At 54.7% G+C, this 24024-nt stretch overlaps 11 protein-coding genes across 11 annotated transcripts; 6 read left to right on the plus strand and 5 right to left on the minus strand.

Annotated features, from left to right (window-relative positions):
- Positions 1-197: 197 nt before the first annotated feature.
- Positions 198-1124, minus strand: M409DRAFT_24299 (uncharacterized protein; the record flags this gene model as incomplete). Its single annotated transcript, XM_033807177.1, has 1 exon — positions 198-1124. The coding sequence occupies one exon, from the start codon at positions 1122-1124 to the stop codon at positions 198-200; it is 927 nt and encodes a 308-aa protein (XP_033666339.1).
- A 3548-nt stretch (positions 1125-4672) lies between these two features.
- M409DRAFT_24300 (glycosyltransferase family 32 protein) lies at positions 4673-5915 on the plus strand (the record flags this gene model as incomplete). The annotated part of the gene is made up of 2 exons (XM_033807178.1): positions 4673-5816; positions 5869-5915. 2 exons carry the CDS (start codon positions 4673-4675, stop codon positions 5913-5915), a joined length of 1191 nt encoding a protein of 396 aa, XP_033666340.1.
- Positions 5916-6783: 868 nt separating this feature from the next.
- On the minus strand, positions 6784-7980 carry M409DRAFT_24301 (uncharacterized protein; the record flags this gene model as incomplete). The annotated part of the gene is made up of 1 exon (XM_033807179.1): positions 6784-7980. The coding sequence occupies one exon, from the start codon at positions 7978-7980 to the stop codon at positions 6784-6786; it is 1197 nt and encodes a 398-aa protein (XP_033666341.1).
- Positions 7981-8529: 549 nt separating this feature from the next.
- On the minus strand, positions 8530-9298 carry M409DRAFT_67270 (uncharacterized protein; the record flags this gene model as incomplete). The annotated part of the gene is made up of 2 exons (XM_033817328.1): positions 8530-8839; positions 8895-9298. 2 exons carry the CDS (start codon positions 9296-9298, stop codon positions 8530-8532), a joined length of 714 nt encoding a protein of 237 aa, XP_033666342.1.
- A 572-nt stretch (positions 9299-9870) lies between these two features.
- Positions 9871-11066, plus strand: M409DRAFT_24303 (uncharacterized protein; the record flags this gene model as incomplete). The annotated part of the gene is made up of 2 exons (XM_033807180.1): positions 9871-10111; positions 10162-11066. The coding sequence occupies 2 exons, from the start codon at positions 9871-9873 to the stop codon at positions 11064-11066; spliced, it is 1146 nt and encodes a 381-aa protein (XP_033666343.1).
- Positions 11067-11700: 634 nt separating this feature from the next.
- On the plus strand, positions 11701-12660 carry M409DRAFT_24304 (uncharacterized protein; the record flags this gene model as incomplete). The annotated part of the gene is made up of 1 exon (XM_033807181.1): positions 11701-12660. One exon carries the CDS (start codon positions 11701-11703, stop codon positions 12658-12660), a length of 960 nt encoding a protein of 319 aa, XP_033666344.1.
- Positions 12661-13500: 840 nt separating this feature from the next.
- M409DRAFT_67274 (uncharacterized protein) lies at positions 13501-16426 on the minus strand (the record flags this gene model as incomplete). The annotated part of the gene is made up of 2 exons (XM_033817329.1): positions 13501-14013; positions 14147-16426. 2 exons carry the CDS (start codon positions 16424-16426, stop codon positions 13501-13503), a joined length of 2793 nt encoding a protein of 930 aa, XP_033666345.1.
- Positions 16427-17044: 618 nt separating this feature from the next.
- M409DRAFT_24307 (uncharacterized protein) lies at positions 17045-17480 on the plus strand (the record flags this gene model as incomplete). The annotated part of the gene is made up of 3 exons (XM_033807182.1): positions 17045-17176; positions 17290-17350; positions 17419-17480. The coding sequence occupies 3 exons, from the start codon at positions 17045-17047 to the stop codon at positions 17478-17480; spliced, it is 255 nt and encodes an 84-aa protein (XP_033666346.1).
- A 379-nt stretch (positions 17481-17859) lies between these two features.
- M409DRAFT_24308 (uncharacterized protein) lies at positions 17860-18606 on the minus strand (the record flags this gene model as incomplete). The annotated part of the gene is made up of 2 exons (XM_033807183.1): positions 17860-17917; positions 17978-18606. 2 exons carry the CDS (start codon positions 18604-18606, stop codon positions 17860-17862), a joined length of 687 nt encoding a protein of 228 aa, XP_033666347.1.
- Positions 18607-20049: 1443 nt separating this feature from the next.
- On the plus strand, positions 20050-21515 carry M409DRAFT_24309 (uncharacterized protein; the record flags this gene model as incomplete). The annotated part of the gene is made up of 2 exons (XM_033807184.1): positions 20050-20092; positions 20194-21515. 2 exons carry the CDS (start codon positions 20050-20052, stop codon positions 21513-21515), a joined length of 1365 nt encoding a protein of 454 aa, XP_033666348.1.
- A 785-nt stretch (positions 21516-22300) lies between these two features.
- On the plus strand, positions 22301-23423 carry M409DRAFT_67285 (uncharacterized protein; the record flags this gene model as incomplete). Its single annotated transcript, XM_033817331.1, has 3 exons — positions 22301-22509; positions 22608-23107; positions 23173-23423. 3 exons carry the CDS (start codon positions 22301-22303, stop codon positions 23421-23423), a joined length of 960 nt encoding a protein of 319 aa, XP_033666349.1.
- Between the last annotated feature and the right edge of the window lie 601 nt (positions 23424-24024).

Raw genomic sequence — 24024 nt, forward strand, 5'->3', positions numbered from 1 at the left:
AACGAGAGAGAGGAACTTGGATAGGTGGAAAGGATGAAGCGAGAAACTCACATAAGACGTTGTCGATGCCGCGACAGGGCCATGTGTGTGTGTTTGTCAGAAAGTGTAATGAGAAATCGACAAGAGAAAAAGACTTTTTCCTCAAAGCTACGACCACCCACTACCTCACCACAAACCCTTCCCGCTACCGTCCTCTGCTACTCTCCTCCCTTCTTCCGCAAAACCCACGTCACCATCTCCCCATCCACCACCGTCCCCCTGCCCTGCTCCCAACACTCCGCCTCCGCCTCCCTCGCCACCCTCTCAATCCTCTCCGCCTCGCGCACCTCCCCCCTCCCCCTCAAATTCTCACTCCACTCCCTCGCCCCCAAGAAGGCGATTTCCTGCTTCAACAAAAAGACCTCCTTGGCTGTCCAATGCCGGTCGTGCACAATCAACTCCGCCTCCGGAGATGATGACGCGAGGAGTGGGTGCGTATGGAAAGTCTTCACCCAAGCCGTCTGCTCCTGCAACGCCGTGACACCCTGCGTGAGATCCATATACGCCTTCAACTTCGGCGCCTTCGCCACTGCACCCTCCGCGGAAAGCAGGCAATTCGTCGAAATATCCCACTCCTGCCACTGCAGCCAGCCGCCCGGCTTCAGCATCCTCAGGAGTTGCTTCAACAACCTCGTGGGGTTCCCCGATTGGATGACGCAGATGAAATGGCGTAAGCAGAGGAGGTCGTATTTTGAGATGAGGTGGAGCGGGATCGGGTCGAAGATGTCGAGGGGGGTGAAGGTTGTGTTGGGGGGCCACCAAGGTTGAGGGGGGGATTGGGAGAGGGAGAGGTCGTAGGCATAGATTTCTGCTTGGACGTTCTGGGTTGATAGGTGGGAGGCGAGTTGGAGGGTGAAGAGGCCTGTTCCGCTGCCGATTTCGGCGATTTGGAGGGGGTTGGGTTGGGGTTGTTGCGTTTTTGGTGGTTGTGGGGAGAGGGGGATGGATGGGTGGAGGAGGTAGTGCAGGGAGGAGATCCAGACTTGGTGTTGGAGGTGTAGGCGGGCGGAGGCGAGGACGTCGCGGTTGAGAGGGTAGGCGTTGCGGTCGGCGGTTTGTTGGTTCTCGTGGGTGGTTTTGGACATTATGGTTGTTCGGACGTGAAGTTGATATGATGAGGGAGTAGAAAGGTTTGGCTCATACGCTGTGAGATGTACTGCCTCTTATGTCGTTCTTACCTTGAGAGAAGGTGAGGTGAGGTGATGTGTCCCCCATCTAATGCAGAACACGCCAGCTGCTCCCGTTCATTTTGCCAAAGATGGAGAGTGGTCGTCGGTTCTTGGAGGTCTTCTGCAATCCTTCGACCGAGTTTGCTAACGATCGTCGTCTGAGGTAGATCTTGCTGCAAACAATACTGCAGGTCGACAGAATGGTTGATATATGATTAGCAATCTCGAATGTGAATAGTTGTTGCTCTATTGTGGCTATACTTTCAATGCGGTGCTCATAACATGCAAGGTCGACTCCAAACTGAGATGAAGTCGAAGTTTTGTGGATCGGATTCAGTGAACAACGAGAAGAAGAACCTGTGACAAACAGAAAACGGTTACCTTCATCGATGAGACTCGTTTTTCTCAAAGAGCAACACTCGGGGTCGTTATCTGTCTGACTTCTTAAGGCAACCAAGCTGTTCCTCGTGGCTCACATGACTTTTAGACAGCTCGCGAGCGTTGTAATTGGCATAAAAATTGCACTGCGAGCAAATTGAGGAGGACATGCCGGCTCACTCATTCGAATGCAAAGCGTCTTCACACGTGGCTGGCTAAAAACAGTTGAGTGCAAAGGATGCTCATGTCTGCTGGGCGATTTGCGAAGCAAGGATGAACACGGCGGCATTGACAGCACTTACATTGAAGATCGCTTGATTTCTCCATTCCAAGCCTGGATTATGATGCTCTTGCCAACAGTTCACCATGGCCGAAATGCTAGGTTCGACCTGTTGATGAGAACGAATTCCGACGAGCCAAGGCCGTATTCATCAATGGTTAGCAAGGCCGAAGTGCAGACCTCGTGATAAGCTGTCGAATCCGCTCCTGGTACCTTTCAGTGATTTTGCTAACCGCAATGGCCTTCCGTGGTCTGCCTAAGAGTTGACAGTAGTCTCCGCGGTGATTGAGAGGTGGCTGGCATCCATATCTGTCAGATGAATGCATAAATAGCACCCTTATGGCTGTGTCATAAGGGACGTGCCTTTTGGCCAACCATTTGTTAATATCCATCAACGTATGCACTCCTCTCAAATCTGAAAGCTCCTTCCTGATCCTCCCAGACAGAGGTCCACAACAGCAATCTAAAATCTCGGAGGCACGCGGTGCTTCACCACTCCAATCATGCGTGGGATGCCGGACTGCTATCTGGTGAGAAATCTTTGGTACGCCACCGTTCACGTGTAGTGGAGCCCGGAATGGTCGAAAACTTGGAACGGTGTTCGTATACCCTTGTCGATAGTTGAAGAGTGGTTTTCGTTGAGGCGTGCGGATGGCAGCCACCATTTTCACGTGCGAGTGGGCCCAATGGTTTGGTGGAAGCTTTGGCGCTGGGCGTTTTGGTGGTGCCATGGTTGAGGAAGTGCTGACGGCGAAAATAGCAGGCTAGCTCGCTTGGTGGTGCATCTCGTATGTCTGATCAAAGGCGTCCACAGAACGTGAGATCTGATTCCAACAAGTGTTGTTGGTCTTTTCGTTGATTTGAAGTGCCCTCCCACGTCAAACCTTTAGCGAGAGTTTCTTCGCAGGTGCATTGCGCCATCCGGCGCTGCCACCGAAAGCTTGATTACTCCTTAGCCGAACGTGTGCGGCGTCCATTCAGACTCAGATCTGCGAACGTTTGCGCCGTCTTCGTATAGTGTCGCGCGAAAATAGTAACAGACTTTCGTATCGGAAGAGCACGTTGTTTTCATTCTCCTTTCCTTGGTCGTCCAGACGAGTGCTTGATGGGTTTTGAGACGCTGGAGTCCAACCACGAACTCGGACAGCGTCGCCGGATGGAGTGGGAGTGATGACACTCGCAGGACGCGTTGACTTTGGGGAGCTTGGGGTGTGATGGAGAGAGGGGAGGCTCCACCGACCTGGATAGCCGGATCAGAAGTCAACAAGTGCTTTGAGCGTGCTGCAGTTGAGTCAAACCACTGGTGTAGAAATGTCGAAGCCCCTCGCGGCCCCGACACGGCGACCGATTGAACTGCACAAGCTTCCCTTGCGTGCTGCAGGTGTCGCAATGCTGTGTTTCAGATGGTTAGTGCTTGGTGCACGGCAACCTCCACGTCGGGAAGTCGTCGCTGTGGGAGGAAGTTCTTCCTAATGGCCGTTCATCTGTACTGCGTGTTGGTGTTGTACGTCAAACCTTGTCGACGTCACGTACAGAAAACGACATGGCGGAGAGAGGATAGGCTGTTTCAGCCACCGACGGACAGCCGTTGATGCTAGGCGGGCGTTGAGATATTGGTGTTGTTCGCAGCCCAGGAGAAACTCCTTTTCTGTTCGGTGCCACAGAGGATGAACCGTCCGGGGCAGCAGACAATGCAGGATGGCATGGCCGCCGAACGCGCGTTCCCTTGTGGTAGGAGCTGCGAGCTGCGAGCGCATTCGCGGTAGCTGGGCTGGGCTGGCGGTGCAACGCAGCTCTCAGGGCTGGCTGTCCTTATGGCCGCTGTAGTGTCGTCGCAGCTGGCAGTTGGCTTTGGGACGGCAGGCTGCGCGCTTCCAGTCGCCGCGTCGTAGTGTGCATCTCTGCGAAGCAGGCGGCGCAAGCGCTGACACGTAACGTCATGACATCCGGCGGTGGAGGAGGAAGATGGAATCACCAAAGGCACATGTAAATGGTGATGGCCGCCCCCCAAGATCGGCTTTCGCCCACACGCCTGCGAAACCCGCCTCCTGGAGCATCTGAAACGCTCGACGCGGCCGCTGCAACGGGCATCGCAGACTGGGTGGATCGCCTTCGAATTGTACCGACTGGCGGGGCGAGGAATCTGCGACGGTGACATTGCGCACCACAGTTCGCATTATCACTCATCTGCAGCATTCGTCCCTCTCGCCGCAGCCATATCATCAGCACCGCTGCCCCCACGGTCGCACACGCAACAAGAGGCTCTTCCAGCACTGCCTATCTATCCATCGCGCCATCCGGCTGACTGTGCTGCATGTGCCATCCACAGTGCATGGGTGCAGGGCTGTGAAATAACAATCTTGATCAGGTACGCTTCGCCGTCTAATCATTAATTCCAACCACCGCCGGGTCCCCTCCTCCAGAGAGCACTTTTCCTCTACCAAAAACATGGCCATCGTCATCGGCAGCCAATAACGGGGTTTGCAGGGGCAAAAATAACGAGCAGGGTCCGAGCGCTCCTCTCAGCAGCATCATTCACCACGTCGCTGTCCTTGCACGCCCACCGCGCACGGGGTCCGGCCTGAGCCTTCCTGGGCTGCGACGACGTTGCTCGTACCGTACCTGCACCCTACCTACCCAAACTTCACCGCACCCACCCGCGTTTTGGCTTTCTTCTTAACAGGCCAACGCCCTGCCAACTCGCCTCCTCGACTCGCCAGCCGCTCACTTCCCGTCACTCTTTTCGACCTCCTCCAGACCCCGCGACAGCTCGGCGGTCCTTAATAATATTATCCCCAGAGCCATCATGCTCACCTTCCGCCGCGCCCTCGTTGTCGCCGCCGTAATACTTACCGTCTTCCTGCTCTTACGGAACCACCACCCAACTGCCCCCGAAGTAGCAACAACCAAAATCAACAACTCCCCCAAACCTACTGGCACCCACGAAGAGAACCGAAAGATCGTCGAAGCCGGCCCTGAGCACTCGAGTATCCCCGTCGAGGTAACGAAGCCTCAATCGACTGGAGGCTCCAGCAATGTCGACCAGGAAGGCCGCGTCGCGTTGTCCAAGAAGCCAAAACAACCGCAAATCGCCCTCGAAGACTTGAAGTTGAAGCCTCTGCGACAGCAGCTCGCATACACCTTCCCATACGATGTCGAGGGCAAATTCCCCGCCTATATCTGGCAGACATGGAAATACACCCCGTCATCAGGAGACTTTCAAGAAGAGTGGAGGCCAGCAGAGGCGTCATGGACAGAACTTCATCCCAGTTTCGTGCACGAAGTCATTACTGACTCAGTCGCCGTCCATCTCATCCGTCACTTCTACGCCAGCATTCCCGAAGTCCAAGAAGCCTACGATGCCCTCCCTGTCGCCGTCCTCAAAGCCGATTTCTTCAGATACCTCATCCTACTCGCCCGAGGTGGTATCTACACCGATATCGATACGACCGCTCTCAAATCTGCGGTAGAATGGGTCCCCACCGAGGTACCAAGAACGAGCTACGGATTGGTGGTGGGAATTGAGGCAGACCCTGATCGTCCAGATTGGCACGACTGGTACTCGCGCAGGATTCAGTTCTGCCAGTGGACAATTCAGAGCAAGCCAGGACATCCAGTGCTCGTCGACATCGTCGCAACCATCACTGAAGAGACGCTGCGCAGAAAGAAGGCCGGAGAACTGGATATGAAGCACATGAAGAGCGTGGTCGAGTTCACAGGACCAGCGCTCTGGACGGACAGCATCTTCAAATTCTTCAACAACCCAGACTACTTCGACATGTCCACGAGCAAGGGCAACATCACCTGGCAGCAGTTTACCGGTATTACCCAGGCCAAAAAAGTCGGCGATGTTGTTGTCTTGCCCATCACGTCATTCTCGCCAGGTGTTGGACAGATGGGCGCCGGTGATATCGACGATCCAATGGCCTTTGTTCACCACACTTTTGAAGGTAAGCATATCTCCGAAGTTTGGCACAAATTGCATCACTAACAAGATCCCAGGCACATGGAAGCCAGAGAGCGAACGACACATCGGTGAGAAGGAGTAATTTGCGATCCCAGTTCGCAGATGAAACTCCCGCGAAAGACGCGCGGGATTCACGACTTTACGGCACATGCTCGGGGCCAGCGACAGCGCAATGAAAGCGCCGAATTGCCATGACGGACATCACTTCCATGCACACGCACATCACAATGCGCCTGGAGCGCATGGAATCATAGACTGGACACGGGGGAAAAGAACAAAAGCCTGTTGCCTTTGATGCACATATAGACATTCTGCGCCGACCGCCACCACAGCTGGGAAAAAAAGGCCACACATCACACACAAACCGTCGCTACCACCAACACTACTAAACTACAGAAGGAAGAAAGAAGAGAGCATTGCGCTGGTGTTGTGCTCGCATGATACATCGCTATTCAAGTGCTGAATGGCGCCCCTGCTTTTGTTGTTTGACATGGGTTTCGCATTAGAGGAGAGGATTTCTTGATCGATTTGTTTGTTTTGCAAAGCGGCGGCGCAGGGGCATGGAGATGGTTCTCCGGCGAGGAGCCTGCATGCATATGGCAGGCGTGGCGTTCGTTCTGTTTTCATACTCGTTATCCTGATATACGTCGAAGCTGACGGGAGTGGTAGAACTCTTCTGAAGCGGAAATCAAACGAGGCGGGTCTCTGAGAGGAGACTTGCTCGATTGAAAGACCAGAAAAGCGAACTGTCACTTTCCCTTTTCGTTTACACTGATTCAGGACCTCGGGAACAGCCAATGCTAATGAGCTGTAATAGCGAGAATGTGTGGATAGCGTGCATCGCAACGTCCCGATTCAGAACCACTACAAATCGCTCCTTACCAATTCAAAAGCACGAATTACCACAACCTCCCACCCCTGGATCGCCTTCGCACCAAGGTCCTGTACGGCTACCTCAACACCACGAGCAAGAATACGGAAAACAGCATCCAGAATACCGCAACCCAGACCGCTCCCATCATATTGATATGAGCTTGTTCCTGGCGCAAGCGTCGTCTGTGCAGGACACGGCTGAGACTCGCGATCAAGCTCCGAAACCTGGAGTCACAGACCTCGTCGTCAGGGCCTTCGATCACAGCAAGATCCCGTCTTCCTCGATCCATCCTCGCAGCAGCACCACGCCCTCCTCCTCTCCGACCAAGCACCCCCGACCCGGAACTCGAAGAAGCCCCAACTTCCTCGACCCGTCCCCCCATCTCCCTCTCCTGCAGATCGAGTTGCCTCATCAACCAACCCGGCTGTCCAGACGTGAGCTTGCATATCCGGCCCTCCAACGCGATTTCCAACTCCCCGTTCACGGCCGCGAGGCGCTCGACGCAGGACTGCGCTTGTTGGGCGTAGGAGGTGGCGAAGGCGAGGTCGTTGTTCAGGTCGCTGATGGTGGAGTGCAGGGTTTCGTTCTCATGCGTCAGGTGCGTGGCGTGCTGCTGCAGGGCGGTGCCTTCTGTCCAGAGGGTTTGGAGTTGTTGCTGGAGGGCGGTGGTTTGGGCGAGGAGGTCGGCGTGGGAGGTTTGGAGGTGGGCGACTTCGGCTTGGAGGTCTGTAGTGTGGTGGGTGAGGTGGGTGAGTTTGGCTTTCAAGGCTGGTATGAGGCGAGTGTGGCGGGCGTTTTGGATAGGGATGAATCGTTTCCGGAATTTGATGGTCTGCAGGAGCAGATGGTGCAGTCTTGCGTTCTCGGCGAGAAGCCTCGCCGTCGTTGTCGTCGTCGTTGCTTCCGGCCGATCCTGCGATCCCTCAACATCCACCCAAGCATCATCATTCACCACCCCCTCCCTCTCCCCCTTCTTCTTCCTCCCACTACGAAACCTAACCCCCTTCCTCCCCCTCCCCCTCCCCTTCCTCCCAAGCAGCCCCCTCAGCCGCGCATTCCGCTCCTTCAACTCCAGAATTTGTTTCTTCTGAACATCCCATCCGATGCTCAAGTTCTCGCATGCCAACTCGAGCTCCGTGTAGGTCAGTGTTGGCGTGCGGGATTTTGTGGGTGTTGAGGGGGAGGGTCTGGATGAGGTGAGAGAGGGATGGGAGGGGGAGGGGGTGGTTGGATCGATGGGGGGGATGGGTTTGTTGGGGGTTGTGGGGTTCATTTTGGGTGCTGAGTCTGTTGTTGATGTTCGATGATTGTGTAACTGATTGACGTGGACTGACGATGTGGAGAATGTCTGTTTAAGCATACGTTCATCTTTCAGTGCGGTCTGTTCTACGACTGTCTCGAAGGTGTTGAGACAAAGAAGCCCCGGTATTGCCTTGCATGTCGAAGTTTCTGAGACAATTCATTTCGAGAAACTTGGCGAAGACAGAAATTTTGAGACGGGGGAATGAGTGGACTTGAGACTGTATTTCGGGTTGGTCTTGAACTTGCTGAATCAATAGTCTTACATTTTGTGTCTATGAGAGCTGCTGTGGCTGGCGCGCTGGATCTCTCACGTGTTGTGGGGATGGTGAGTGAATGAAAGCTGCGCCAAGCTAATCAACCGTTCGAACTCCATCGCAGCTGGATCTTTTTGGGAGGCGTAGGGTGGCAAAGAAGAAGCAAGACGTGGTCAAGAGGACCAATTCTCCAAAAAGCCAAACTTCAGAATCTCCCCTTCCCCAACCCCCAACCATCCCTCCCTCCCCAGTTCATCACCACCACTCTAAACAGTCAACAACTGCTCCATAAACCCCTTAACCCCCACAATCGGATCCTGAAGATGAACCTCCAAAATCCAATGCCGCCGATGCCCATCCTTGCCCAGCTTCGCCATACTCTCATGATTGCCGTTCATGATATACAGCTGCGTCATGCCGTCCGGGATGCGTTCGTGCGGGAAGGAGCCGACGATGTGGCCGGCGATGTTCGCGCCCCATTGGTAGCCGTGCTTGCCGGCTTCTTCGCCAGAGATCTCGAAGAGGCGTTCGCCGGTGATGGTGGGGTCGGCGTCGTAGCGGGCTTTGATGGCGTGCCTGGTAAGAGGTTAGTGGAGTTGATGTGGAAGGGATAGTAGGAGGTTTGGCTCACCAAACAGGATCAAGAGCATCCCGAATAGCCACCTTCGCCGCCTCAGGCTTCTCCCCCAACACAAACGTCCGTCCAAAATCCGCCTCCCACTCCTCGAACACCGGGCCCAAGTCGACGTAGAGGATGTCATCCTCCTCGATCACTCGATCCGGCGGGTCCTCCTTGAATGGGGAGAGGGTGTTTGGTCCAGCACGAACGACACGCTTGTGCCAATGCGTGCGGACGCCATACCGCTCCTTGGCGAGCTTGTGAATCTCGTCGCTGAGCTGCTTCTCGCGGACGCCGGAGCGGACGAGGGTCTTCTCGATTTCGTCGAAGAGGGCGATGGCTTTCTTCTCCGCGTCGAGGAGGGAGGCGCCGCGGTTGGCGTACTCTTGTTCGATGGTGAGGGTGTCGGCGGCCATGTCTGAGGTGTTGTGGATGGTGTATGGGTTGTACGAATGGATCTCCTTTTGAACCTCGAATCAGGTTGTGGTTGTTTTTGCTGATGTTCAGAGAGGAAGAAATGCTCGGTACTTATAGCCTGAAGCGGAAGCTTTCCAGCGAGCTGGCAGGTGAATACACTCGTAGCTCCATGTCTCCGCTGCGGGGACTCTTCACGAGTCTCTCGATATTCACCTTTTGGGACAAAAAGTACGCCTTGCACGTGGCTGTCACATGGCGCCTGTAAAGTCACTAGTTGTACATGTGAGTGAATTAGTCGGTGGTCCATTTCGATGCGCAGAGTCGCGATAGATCGCGAAGTCGATATGGATAGACCCTGATCGCAACGCAAGAGAGCTCAGCAATCACGTCACATCGAGCTGTCTGATCAGTGGCAGCTCACGCAGCTGTTACATCGCCTCAACCACGGCAGTGGTGTCCACAAAAGGATTTGACGTTAAGTTGAAAGCCAGGCAGTAGAGTTAAGTCATTCTCTATCACCTTACCAGAAGACGCTTGTGGATATACTTCTTACCTAGCCAAAGAGTCCAAAATGGCTCCAATCGCAACAAGTCTTGAGGATGCTTCGGAGAATGTGTCTCTGCGGGCGGAGAGTGGTCACTCCAACGGCAATGGCATAAAGACCACGCCATTGAAGCCAACGGGGATTCTTGATCACTATGAGCAATTCGATCTGACTCCAGTCATCGGTCGAGAGTTCCCTAAAGTCGATCTTGTGGACTGGCTTCAAGCTCCGAACGCACATGAGCTGCTCAGGGAGCTGGCCTATACAAGTAAGAAGACGAATGGGTTGAGATGTATGTTGTTGTTGACTTGATGGCAGTCTCTTCCCGCGGAGTGGTATTTTTCCGCAAGCAAGACAGCCTGACCAACGATCTCCAGAAGGAACTCGTCCATCGAATGGGTCAACTTGCTGGGAAGCCATCAAGTTCGACACTCCACATCCATCCTGTGCTCAACTCAGAGGGTGAAGTCGACGAGAAGAGGGATCCAGACCAGCAAATTTCCACCATCAGCTCGAGGCTGTTCAAGAAGCTCTACTCGGTCGAGGGGCAGGACGGTCGCTGCCACAAGAAGCAAAGCAGCGACCAATGGCACAGCGACATCGCCTTTGAACCTGTCCCAGCCGATTACTCTAGCCTTCGTCTGACCCAGTTGCCCAAGACCGGCGGAGACACTCTGTGGGCATCAGGGTACGAGATTTATGATCGCATTTCGCCTCCAGTCCAGAAATTCTTGGAGGGCTTGACCTGCACATTCTCTCGCCCAGACTTTATCGCCGCCGCTGAGAGGAGTAACATCGATCTCTACACCAAGCCTCGCGGCTCCCCAGGGAACGTCGGTAGTTCCCTCACAGCAGTTCATCCAGTGGTCCGCACCAATCCCGTCACCGGGTGGAAGAGCGTGTATCCCGTTGGCCAGCACGCCCAGTTCATCAACAACGTCACAGTCGAAGAAAGCGCCATGTTCCTGGGATGGTTCAAGACCCTCCTAAAGGACAACCATGACCTGCAATGCCGGTTCCATTGGCAAAATGTGAACGACATAGCCTTATGGGATAACCGGAATACGTTCCATTGCGCGACATTTGATTTTGATGGCCTGGGTGATCGTGCTGGGAACAGAGCTGTTGGTATTGGAGAGCGTCCATATTTCGATCCGGCGAGCAAGAGCAGGAGGGAGGCACTCGAGGGTCAGAGTATCGGGGAGAACTTCAAAATCTTGTAGAATAAGTCCGTACGCGCCCTATACGTATGGTGATTCTTGGTAGCGTCCAGAAAGAAGCCGTCATTGTTGGCACTGAGCCGTCCGGAATATTTCGGCATGAAGTGCTACACTATCCGCCATTGCATATTGCTTTCGCACGTAAGAAGCGTCACAGCTGATTCTCACGATCCGGACTTTAACTGCGGCTTGCATCGTCGTCTGGCATATACACCAGGCAGAAGCATTTTTCGTAGATACCAAGACGATGAGACAGTGAGTGAGGTGTCTCTCCTGTCCCGTCGGGAGAACATGGAACCGAAGCCAGCGGCCGCACCCGCCGCAGCCGTTGCCAAGCAACCCGCAACTCTATTCCTGCCAGCTGAGGGCACGCGAAGGGCAGCACTTTGCGAAGTCTTGTCACGGCGGCGGCAATAAGGTGCGAGTACGACCGGTATTCGCCTAGAACTGGAGTCTTGTCAATGGCTTGGGACGATGATGTAGGTGCGATATAAAAACGAGCCGCGAGCAGGTAAGGTGTGAGACAGCATTCCAGTTTCAACTCTTTCGACCCCACTTCCAACGACAACAAAGACACAACATTGAAAGCTCTCGAGTCCATTGCCAGGCTTGAAGAACCAGAGAAAGATACATCACCATGGCGTGGGCACTCAATCTGATGAAGAAGCCTGTCTTCGATGCTGAAAAGGAGATTCCCGACCTCTCAGGCAAGGTCCTCCTCATCACCGGTGGTACAGGCGGACTGGGAAAAGAATCTGTCCTGTCCTTTGCCGCGCATAACCCGGCACACATCTACTTCACCGGAAGATCACAGCCATCCGCCGACAAGGTGGCCGAAGAAGCCAAGGCGAAATACCCAAATACACCAGTCACTTTCCTAAAATGCGACCTCGCCTCCCACGACGCAGTCCGCGACGCAGCCAAGCACTTCCTCTCAAAAGAATCCAGACTCGACATCCTCTCCTGCAACGCCGGCATCATGGCCGTCCCCGCAGGCCTCACAAAAGACGGCTACGAGATCCAATTCGGCACCAACCACGTCGGCCACGCCCTCCTCGTCAAACTCCTCACCCCGCTCCTCGAAGCCACCGCCCAAAAAGGCCACGACGTCCGCATCGTCTGGGACACCTCCCTAGGCCACCGCGGCCACCCCACCGGCGGCATCCTCTTCGACAAGCTCAAAACGCCGCAAACCGACATCTTCCCCATCATGGGCGAGTGGATGCGCTACGGCCAGTCCAAACTCGCCAACCTCCTCTACGCCCGCGCCTACGCCAAACACCACCCGAGCATCACCTCCGTGTCCGTCCACCCCGGCGTCTCCGCGACGGGGCTCGTCGGCGGCCTGACGTTCTGGCAGAAAGCGCTTGTCTACACCACGTCGTGGTCGTTTATGATCCCGCCGGAGCAGTGTGCGTGGAATCAGCAGTGGGCTGCGACGGCGCCGTTGGGGGATGGGCCCAGACAGGTGGTGAATGGGACGTATTATGAGCCTGTGGGGTTGAGGGGAAGTTTGGTGCCTGCGGCGGCGGATGATGAGTTGGCGGCGAAGTTGTGGGAGTGGACGGAGAGGGAGTTGGAGGGCTACAAGGTGTAGAGGGGAAGGAAGGATGTGACATCGACAGATGAAGTTTTGCGCGCGGCGTTTTGGTTTTTGGATGGGGTGTACGAATATAGGAATGAATCGCAGATATGATACCACTTCTTTGAGCAATACCAGCGTTCTACACTACTTCACCACCAGTACAACAATTTAATAAAGAAGAAACCATTATGATATCAAAGAGAGCGCCAGCGCTATCATTTCCCATCCCTTCATCTCATCCGCTTACCACACTCAGCACGCAACACTAATCCCACCAATTTGATTCGCTCTCCAAGAGCTCTCAACCACCAACCACCTGCATACTCCAAGAGCACACCCATTGAGGAAGTCGCAGCCGAAACCAAAGCTCACTTCACTCTCCAAGACCCAATGGATGCAACCTACCTTACCTTCCCTTCCCTTGCTCCTATCTACGCCTTAGATTCACTGCAAGTACATCAAAGGGCGTGAGAGCGGTTATTGCGGCGTGTCGGACAGATAGTATTTAGGACGAGATATAAGAGCCAGCCAAGAGACGCTCTACCGAACGGGACAGACACCTATCAGCAGCAGCAGCATTGTTGGTTTGACTCGAAACCATGGCGCCGTCAGCACTCTACACGCCCACGGAACTCAGCAAGGGAAACAGACTGAAGCAACGAAGTAAGATCTTCCATCCATTCACTCATCTATCTACCATCCATCGATCGACTAACACACTACTTGCTTGACCCAGCCGAATACGACTCCGACCTAATCCACACCATCATAAACGACACGCCCATCCTCCATGTCTCCTTCAACGCCCCCGCCAAGGATGCCGGCCCCCAATTCCCCACCGTCCTCCCCATGCTAGGCGCCATAGCAACCTACACCACCGACGAAGAACCCAGCGTCTACCTGCACGGCTCCAGTGTTGCACGGCTGTTCAAACTGACCGAGCACGGCGAACTGCCCCTCTCTGTCTGTGGGACGCTTTTCGATGGATATGTCCTTGCCCTGGCGCCGTTTCATAATTCGTGCAACTATCGCTCCGCGGTCGTGTTTGGGTATGGGAATTTGGTGACGGATCCGGAGGAAGTGCAGTGGGCGCTGCAGCTGATTACGGATAACACGATTCCGGATCGGTGGGAGAATAGCCGGAAACCGCCGCGAAAGGACGAGATTACTTCGACGGGGGTGTTGAAAGTGAGGATTGAGACGGCGTCCGCGAAGACGCGCACGGGTGGGCCGAGTGACGAGAAGTTTGATTTGCAGAATCCGGACGTTGTGAACAATACGTGGATTGGCGTTGTTCCCACGTATATGACCCTTGGCGAGCCCATCGCGGGCGAGGAGAACAAGGTCAAGGTTGTGCCCGAGTATCTGCAAGACTGGGTGGCGGATGCGAATTCGATGAATGAGCAGAAGGCGATCGATGCGATCGAGGGGAATGGGGACTACGGTCGTCCAAAGAAGAGGGATTAGGCGGCCGATGATGGAGGTTCGTCCTTCGAACAAGGCGGAAAGGGCTGTATCGCCATAGCTGTCTTCTCTGCGAGTCTCGTGCGCCAGCTGGCAATCGATAGCCTCTCTCCAGGGCTTGAGTGTATTCAGCAATATCGGCGTAGTCTTTACTCTTCTGACCAATGCGACGGCGATCGCTGAAGATAGCAACCATTAATTTCGACGGATTGGGCCGTTCTTCACTCAAGAGAGTGGGATCGACGCTGAAAAGGTTCACATCACAAATTTCGTTTGCGTGCTTGATATAATCGGCGAGGGTAAGACGATTGCGAAGTCTTGCTTCCTCGTTGATGCGCTTGCAGGAAAAGGCAGGCCCAAACAGCGGAAGAAGTCGAATCGTCAGAGCACGCCGTATATCACGCAGCGAAACTTGCATGCCAAACTTATTCAGAATCCTGACCAGGAGTAGCCCGCGAGCCCACGGTTGACATTCATCGTGATGCCCTGAGGCCGGTTGGGTTGAGGAACTGGCATCTCTGCGCAACAACCCGGAGTGGCCCGCACAGCGTACACCCCAGTGGATGAGGGCTTGCTGCATCATGGGAGGGAAGATTGTTTCGAGCATTTTCATACCGAAGTAGTGATCGCGTCGTCCTTCACGAGTAAGAGACGACTTGTTTCTGCCGTACCAGGAAAGTAGCCAGTGGACGAGACGCTCACATTCGTCAAACCTGAAGTCCATAGCGTATCTCTTGAGAAGCTCCTTCCAAAGTGTAGGCCTGACGTGTACCTTGTTCCGGGCGGCGAACATATAGGCGTTGGTAGTAAATTGGAGCGGTCTGAGAATGGCCTCCTCGCGTCTAGGTTTGTAAGGTGCCTTGCCAGGGTCTCTTCGAGGCAAGAGGTGGCGGTTCATGATGCTCAATGTAAACACCGTTGGTGGCATCTTCGAGTCCTGCATATGCCGCATTGTCTTGTCAACGGCCCTGTAGTCCCGCTCCATGATGTAATGCTGCAATATTCGGTTCCATGCCCTGGAATGTTGAGCTTGGCCATTAAGCGACAGTGCGAGAAGAGTGAGATGAGCGCTCAGCATGTCCCCTCTCTCCAGAAACGAAACGAGAAGCAACTCTTGCGTTTGCGGTTCATCGAAGGCTTCCGGATGCTGATCGCTAGCCATCAAAACCTGGAAAAGGTCCGAACGCCCTTCAATCGCAACCTCCTCGATCAAACGTCCGTAGGTCGATGTGTTGACCGCAATCCCCATCGACTTTAGCTCACTGAGTCCGTTGCAAAACTCAGCATACGTCTCCGCCTTCGATGCCATCTCGTGAAGCGCGAGAGGTCCGAGTCTGTCCAGTCCAAAGAAGCTCAGGCCCTTGATGACGAGATTCAAGGGGAATGCCCTTGTAGCGAAAAGTTTCGCCACAAATGTGTCACTCACTTCTTTGGGCTTAATCCCGTGCACTTCACCTACCAGTGCAGACATGTTGGCCCGAGTGAGCGGTTGGTTGTGATGGCCAGGTTGCACCGGTACAAAGGAATCTGCTCGTGATCTGTGATGAAGCATCGGAAGGGACTTGTTCTTGTCGAGTTCAAAGAGTCGCTGGATATGAGGAAGCGCAAAAACCTCTGAAGACGGACCATCGCCAAGCTTGATGAAGTCTTGATGCCAGCGCAGGGCTTCATGCTCAGCAAGATGCCTGCAAAGCTCTGGTAGAAAGAAATCATACAAGTCTCGCCTTCCACTTGCTTTGTGGATGTTGCCGAAAGCTCGTCGCGCGTCACCGAGCCTAAGACTTGCTATACAGTCATCGACCAGGTCAGTGAGAGCAAAACTTGACATGTCCCACTCATTTGCCAGCCGGTGGTGGAACACCCATGCCAAATGCGGCTTGAGGCGGAGGCAACGGCCTACGATGCAGGCATATAACTTGGGCCAAACAGCACCGTGTCGGCGATACAAGTTCTTTGCATGATCTAGCACGCTGTCTCGTAACTCTCGTGCCGAATCACCTGGGCCCGACGTGATGCAGGCGTGAAGCAGAGTTGTCCACAAGATATCCGCCTCGTCGCCCGACAAAGGAAGGTCCACCTCACGAAACCTCATCCCCTTCCACACGTCCTCGATACCAGCAAAGCCGTCGATACGTTGCCGGTATTCGAGAAGCTCAACCCATAGCTTCATGTTTGTGCGATGCTCAGGGCGGTCCACAACGAGCTGTCCCAGTCTACGTGGTGATGCCACATTGGTCTGGTGCCATAGAGCTTTGAACGCTTCTTCAGGTGCTGTTTTCTCATCCAGCAGAGTTGCTCCCGAATTCAACGACATTCGCAGTGCCACTTCATGATCAACCGCTGGCCTGGCATCAGCTCTTCGAACAATGCCCTGTTTGCGATTGCGACTCTCCTCATGCTCTTCATTGCTGTGCTCTTGCTTGGCATCGTCTCTGTGACGGAAACGTACAGCAGCGGTATGTGCGTATCGTCTGTAGCCATTGCATCGCTTTCTCGTAGTGGCTCGCGCACGAATAGGATCCCCAGTAGCAGCAAGAAGTCGGCGAAGAAAGCAAATGGTCGAAGGTCGTCCTAGCCATTGCGCGAAAGGCGCACCCATGGTGATGCGCGGCTCAAACAGAGGCCTCTATCTGGCGCCATTGCATCTGCATCCAGTCGAACAAAACTCGTCGCCGGAGATCGTAGTCGTTGTTGTCGATGTCCGCACGCGACATTGTGAAGCTTCTCCAGAAAGTCATCACCTGAGATCTCAAGCGAGCGCCCGGAAGATCCCGCTTGGATGCGAATCTCCTTGACGGCACCCTTCACCAGCGACACCACCACGCCCTCATCTCCCCTCTACCTCACCAAACAACCTCCAAGATGCGGCCGACACTCGTCAGACGTATGCAGTGAGTCGATCCGATACTTTCGCGGCGAACAGAGAGCTTCAATGAGCTCGCCGGAGAACCCAATGCCTGACCGAGATCACAGGCTGCCCTTCCCCGGCCTCTACCGCAAGAACAATGTGCCTCATTGGCAGCGACTGCACCAGAATCACGATGGCGTGAGACAATGGGACAAGGTGCGTAGCTGAGAGAGTCGTCAAGAGGTGGATATGAGGATTGTAGACATCCGGAAGAGCTGCGCAGAGAGAAGCGCTTGGAGAAACAACGGGACTGACAATTCCAAACACAGGGCCCTCGCGCCAAGTACATGCTCTACCCATACTACGCCCTCCTCATCTCCACCACTGCTGGTGAGTGCAATCAAGATCATCCTCCAAAGCAGCTTGAAGGACATCAGACTGACTTGCGCACCATACAGCTTCCCAGTACATGATGATCCGCATGGTCCTAGGCCACAAGACCTGGTTCGGCGCCAACTAGACAGTCCCACTACCGAGTGAATGGCTACGACAAGCATAGACCGGCGAGGAGCAGAGGGAAATGGTGCTCGGAAGAGCGTGATGTATATAAGCCGAAAACAATCATAAGAAGGACGGATGTCTCTTTTGTTTACCACAAGCACACTCTTCTCACTATATCTCTCATCAACTCCGGCAGCCGCAAGTTATCTCTTAGCTCGATAACCATCCTCTCCGGGACGGCATGAAGCGAAAGGTACATGTAAAGCATTTCATCATTCGTAAAGTCGTGCTAAATCTATTTCGTAGCTGGTGTATATCTCTCATCAAACGCCTAGGAAATGTATCCGCTGCTTCGCTAATTGTCTTTAACAGACGAAAGTCCTTAATTGCTTTCACATCTACCCCTTCCAAGCATTCTTGATGTGATCAAAGACGGCAAACAGCGAGCTGCCATACCTACACCCACCAGTCAGCATCAACTCAACACTCCGCAGAAAAATTCTACAATCAACTTACCCTCTCGGCGTATCCCGCCTCCTCAAAGGCTTACCACCATCCTCATCATCCCTATGATGGTGATGATGATGACGATCATGATGCAAATGCCCCGACGACTTTCTCCTCCTCGCCTCCCTCCTCCGCTCCTCATCCTCCCACGCCTCCTCCTGGTCCCTCCGCCGCTCATACTCCCTCCTCCTCGCGGAATCGTCATGCGAAGACCGATGACTCCGTGTTGAATGGTAACTGCGCCTGGGATCGTCCGAGTATCTCGAATCGAAAGATCTCCGAACGTCGCCCGAGCGTCGAGATTCGTAACCATCGGACTTGGATCGCATGTATGCGTCTGGATGGTAGGGGCGGAGTTGAGCTGGGGGGATCCCTCGCGTGTCTGGTGGTGGACGGTATTGTTCTGGCCGGATGGGCGTGAAGGCTTGGGCATCTGGTTCCGGTTGTGAGTTGGGGGATGGTGGGGCGAGGAGCTGGTTGTTTTCATCCTTACTTGTGGGTGGTGGGATGGGGTAGTTATCTGGGACGTAACGCGAGGCTGCTGAGCTGCCCCGTGAACGTGTGCCCGCTGGTGGGGATGCGATGTAGGTGTTTGGTGCGTAGTGAGGCATGGTGTTCGTTGCCGTGTGGTCGGCCATGGTGTAGGTTGCCATGGAAGTCTTAAGTATGGTCTTCTTCTTCGTCACGAGATGGTAGTGTAGTGGCAATATGGGTGGGTCCGCGCGAAGAAGTCCCACGGGGCACCGAGAAAGTAGAAACAATGATGTCGAGAGAAGTTCGGCAGCAGAGCCGGGCTATATGTCTATATCACCATGCTTGTGGGCGGTCTTGAGTATTGCCTGACCCGGGATGATGGTTGATGGCTTAGACAAGGCTGTTGTGAGACCGGTAGAGGTACGAGCTCGTAGGTAACCGAATGCTAAACGAATACTTGAGAGCCAATGCGAGAAATGTCCAGTTAGGGACAGCGATGTACAGGAACGAAAATCTCTCACCTCACCTTGCGGGTTTATCGCCGCCAGCTCATACATATGTCGTGTGAGGGCATGCCCAGACAACCCAGTTCGCATTTGGCCTGCGAACGAACGCGAACGGCGCGATCAGAAGCCAGTCCAAGTCACCGCGGAAAGCTTGCCCTGCCAAAGCGGCGATGCAGTTGTCACACACAAGTCACAGTCATGGAAGCGAACCGGAGACGTGGATTGTGATTGGGTGACCAGCGCGTGAGGTGTGCGAGCCATCGAGGCTGTGACGTCTGTCAAGCTTGGGATCAGCCGGCTTGGCCTCAGGCACGGGTCGTGACTTTGTTGGACGCTGATGTCGTTGAGAGACATCAGTCTCAAGTGCTGATCCGCTTCCTGCTGGCTATGTGCCCCTCGAGTGCAGTACTGTGGTAGCACTGGCGTGAACAGCGACCTGATGAAGAGATATCTCCTGCAGCAGGGCGAGACTCGGGCGAAGGTGTAACGAAAGTGCTACGATGGGTATTGGATGTTCCCTGTTGTCAGTGGCACTGAGAGTCAGCCGAGGAATTTGCTGGATGTCTCCCCAAATCTGTGACCCGGCGATTGTGATCTGATAACGTGATTCCTGGAGATGTGGAGGAGTCGGGGAGAGGAGTCTTTGTTGTTGATGTGGTGACGCTGCCAAGAGAAAGGGAAGACTTCGACTTTTCCATTCTTTCACCAGCCACTCCACGTGTCAACTCCCCGCGTACCCGACTTCACTCTCCGCGCATCTGTCCAGTCCAAGATGGTAAGCCGGCAAAGCTATTCACCTAATAACTCGCCTAGTTTCTTGGAAGAGCACGTTGCTGTGAGTGTTTGCCAGGCGCAGCAGCTCTCACCAGCCCGCTGAACACTGCCCCGCGTCAGTCCTGTGGCAGTGACGAGTGACAAGGTATCGTCAGGCGATCTTTCAGCTGCGTCGCCACACCAACTTCTCAGATCTTCACCCCCCATCTCTTTGTCTTCTGCACACTGATTAGCACAATCCCCCGTACGAGTCTACTTGAGCCACCACCAGAGCCACAGCGACTTGCGCAGGAACACTCCTCTTCAGCTGAGAACTTTCCTTGGACCATGTCATACTATCCTCCACCTGGCCAGCCGCCGTATGGCTCACGTAAGTACCTGTACTCTTGGCCCATGACGCGCGACGTTTGCCTTGCAAGTCGCTGCGTTTCGACTTCCTTATAAGCTCTCGAGCTCTGACTCCTCGTTTAGAACACCCGCCCCCACAGCAAGGCTACTACCAACAACCGCCAATGAATCAACAATACCAGCAACCGTACGGCCAGCCTTACGGTCAGCCACCGCCCGGCCAAGGCTACCCTCCTCCCCAAGGCCAAGGATATCCGCCCCCAGGCCAGGCCCCGTACGGCGCCCCGCCGCCTCAGCACGGTTATGGCGGACACTCGCCTCAGCCGGGCTACGGCCATCCTCCGCCTGGAGGACCCCCACCAGGTCAAGGCTATCCACCGCCCGGACAGCAGCCGTATGGCGCACCGGCTCCCGGCGGCTACGGTCAACCTCCTCCACCCGGTCCAGGCTATGGAGCGCCTGCAGGTCCTCCTGCAATGCCATCCTTGGGCTACGACCTGCGCCAGCGATGCCCACATGACATGTCACGTGCGGCAGACGACCTCCGCGCCGCCATGAAAGGCTTCGGCACGAATGAGACGCAGCTGATCAAGGTTCTGTCCTCCCTCGACGCTCTTCAAGTCGAAGGTGTGAAGCAAGCCTATCAGCAAAGACACAAGCGCGATCTCTTGAAGGACGTCCATGGCGAGACGTCAAGCTACTTCCGCGACGGTTTGGAGGCCATCATCAGAGGGCCTCTGGATCAAGACTGTCACTTCATCAACGAAGCCATCAAGGGCGCGGGCACCAAAGAGACCCTCCTCGACGACGTCCTCATCTCCCGCTCTAACGCCGATATCAACGCCATCAAAGCCCACTATCAGCAAAAGTTCCGCCGTACGCTCGAAAGCGATGTCAAGGGCGACCTGTCGATGAAGACCGAACGCATGTACGACATGATAATGGCCGCGCACCGCGATGAGGAGTCCGCTCCAGTCATCCCGCAACAAGTCGACGCCTGGGTGCAGGAAATCTACAACGCTACCGAGGGACGCGCAGGCACCGATCAACTCACCGTCTGCACTGTCCTCGCCAAACGCAGCAACGGCCAACTCCGCGCCATCGCCCAGTCGTACAAGACCAAGTACCACCGCACCCTTCAGGAGGTCCTCAAGAAGGAATTCTCCGGCCACATGGAATCCGCGCTGATGAGCATGGTGTCGGCCGCCGAGGATCCTGCCAAGTACGACGCCGACCGGCTCGAGGAGTCCATGAAGGGCATGGGAACCAAAGACGTGCGCCTTGTCGGATTGATCGTGTCCATCCACTGGGACAAGCAACGACTGCAGCAATGCAAAGCCGCGTACAAGCACTTCTACAAGCGGGACCTGGCGCAGCGCGTCCAGAGCGAGACGAACGGCGACTACAAGAAGCTCATGGTGGCATGTTTGGGCGCTTCCTACTGATAGAGGGAGAGATATGGCTGACTTTTTTGTGTGTGCTTTTCAGATCTTCGAGTGATCCCCATCGGCGTTGTTCTTGTGGATTGGATTATTGGTGTGATACCCCGCGTTGAGAGGGAGGAAGGGAGGGTGCGTGGGTAGGGAAGCTGGATTGCTTGCGAAGGCGTGATTCTTTCTAGTACGTAGTACCTATACTCTACGAGAATGATGATGACGAGACGACCTTTTCCGTGTGGCTCCGACGTGCATTCAGTCTCATGTGATATAGCAGCAACGACACTACTTCCTCTTCCGGAAAGTCAACTACTCCTTTCGGATGGGCCTCATCCATACACATCACCACAAGCAGAGTTCGAGAAGGTTGGTCAGACCTGCTATAGCTTCACAGATTCGAGTCTAGTACGAGAGTGGAATCTTGCCTGCCTCTTTCATCTATCAGAAAGCATTTCGATGGAGCTGCTGTTCGACCTCGATTAATTGGGTCGTATACAGTCTCACTTCTCTTCAGGCTTTAGGGAGTTGTTCGGTGAGTGCAGGCATGAAGACATCGATGCCGAGGAGATATGGCTGACTGACTTACTCAGTAGCAAATCCAGCATGGTCATGATCAAATGAATATCAACTGCTGGGACGAGTATATATCCACCTTTCACACGGCACAGCAGTCTCGTCAACTATAGCAATATACCCTCTGCCCTTGATCACCAGATCTCGTCTCGCTTCCTATACTTCCCTCCCTGCGTCCCTCACTTCCTCGCCCCAAAAGACAAACACCACCAAAAGAAAAAATGGTCAAACACACCATCGTCTCCCTCGACACCCTCCTTCCCTCCCCACCCGTCTCCTTCGACCATGAGCTCATCGAATACCCGCACACAACGCCGGAGCAACTCCCCGAGCGAATCCAAAACGCCACCATCGTGCTCACGTCCATCACGCCGGTGACGAAAGAGGCGATTGAGAATGCGCGGAAGTTGGAGTTGATTGCTTGTAATCGGTAACATCCCCCCTCCCCTAATATCTCCACCAGGTAGAGGTGGTTTTTGAACGGGGAAACGTCTGGTGCAAGTACTCACCTCATCCATCCCCATGCAGAACAGGAACCGACCACATCGCCCTCCCCACCGCCGCCGCCCACAACATCGCCATCACGCACGTCCCCGCCCAAAGCGCCGCCAGCGTCGCCGAGCACGCCTTCGCGATGTACTTCGCCCTGCGCCGACAAATCCTCCCCTTCCACGGCCTGACCCTCGAAGGCCAAACCTGGAAGGAAGACAACATGCTGCACCAACGCTTCGAACGCCCGCCGAGGACGAATGATGAGGAGACGCTGGTGGTTGTTGGGTACGGGGCGATTGGGAAGGAGGTGGAGAGGTTGGGGAGGGCGTTGGGGATGGGTGTGAGGGTGGCGGAGCGGAAGGGTGCGAGGGCGGTGAGGCAGGGACGGGTGGCGTTTGAGGAGGGGTTGGTGCTCGGGACGGTTTTTCTGGTTGTGGTGCCTTCGTCGGTGGATGGGGGGACGAGGGATATGTTCACTGGGAGGGAGTTTGAGGTGATGGATTCTTCGGCGGTGGTTGTTAATTGTGGGAGGGGAGGTGCGTACTCTCGCCTCTCGAGTCGAGATTGTTGAAGTCGTGTAACTGACACTTGAGGATCGTAGGCGCCATTAACGAATCCGACCTCGCCGCTGCTCTGAAGAACAAGCAAATCGGCGGCGCCGCAACGGATGTGTACGAGCACGAGCCCGCCACGAGGGAGAACTGTCCTCTTCTGGACCCAACGATCCCAAACCTCGTCTTGAGTCCGCACATTGCTTGGTTCTCTTCCAAAACGATCAAGAATACCGTCGCGGTGGCCAAGGCCAATTTGGAGGCGTTCGCTGCGGGTAATCCGCAGAATATGGTACAATAGTTGTGAGGGGAAAGGTCGGCTCGACACGAAGACCAACATGGTTGCTGAGGAAGAACTGTGATTGAGGATATCAATGTGGCGTGAATGGCGTGTAGAAGTTCCTCGAAGGACAGACCAGATTAAATCGAAGTAAGAATACAAAGGGACTGTGCAGTACTTACTTACCTGTCCGCAATTGCCGTCCTCAGCCATTCTTTAGCTTGTGAAACTTGCCTTCTTCCAACGTCGTTGCCAACGACGGGCCTTTGACGACGAACAGGCAGTATATCATACCAATCGCAGCCCTTGAGCAATCCCAGAAAGCTGAGAGGATTCGCAAGAGATATCCTTGACCAGGCTGGATCGTTTGGGTTGTATTTGGGTGCTCGCCAGGCATGCCCAAGCTGTAGTCAAGTCCTGTTGGTACTGCCATGGCTATTGACCTTCTCGACACGGTCCGACACTCACGACCCATGACCTGCAACGGAGTCACCGCCGCGACAGGAGCGGCATGCAAATGCCATGCAGTGGTTCCCCAAGTAGGTTCGAAGCAAGGGAGTCGAGATACGTTTTGTTGTCTTGCACCAACCCCGGTCGAAGCATGACGTAGACGCAGATGCAT

Source organism: Zasmidium cellare (genome assembly GCF_010093935.1).
Source record: "Zasmidium cellare ATCC 36951 unplaced genomic scaffold M409scaffold_22, whole genome shotgun sequence".
NCBI lineage: Eukaryota > Fungi > Ascomycota > Dothideomycetes > Mycosphaerellales > Mycosphaerellaceae > Zasmidium > Zasmidium cellare.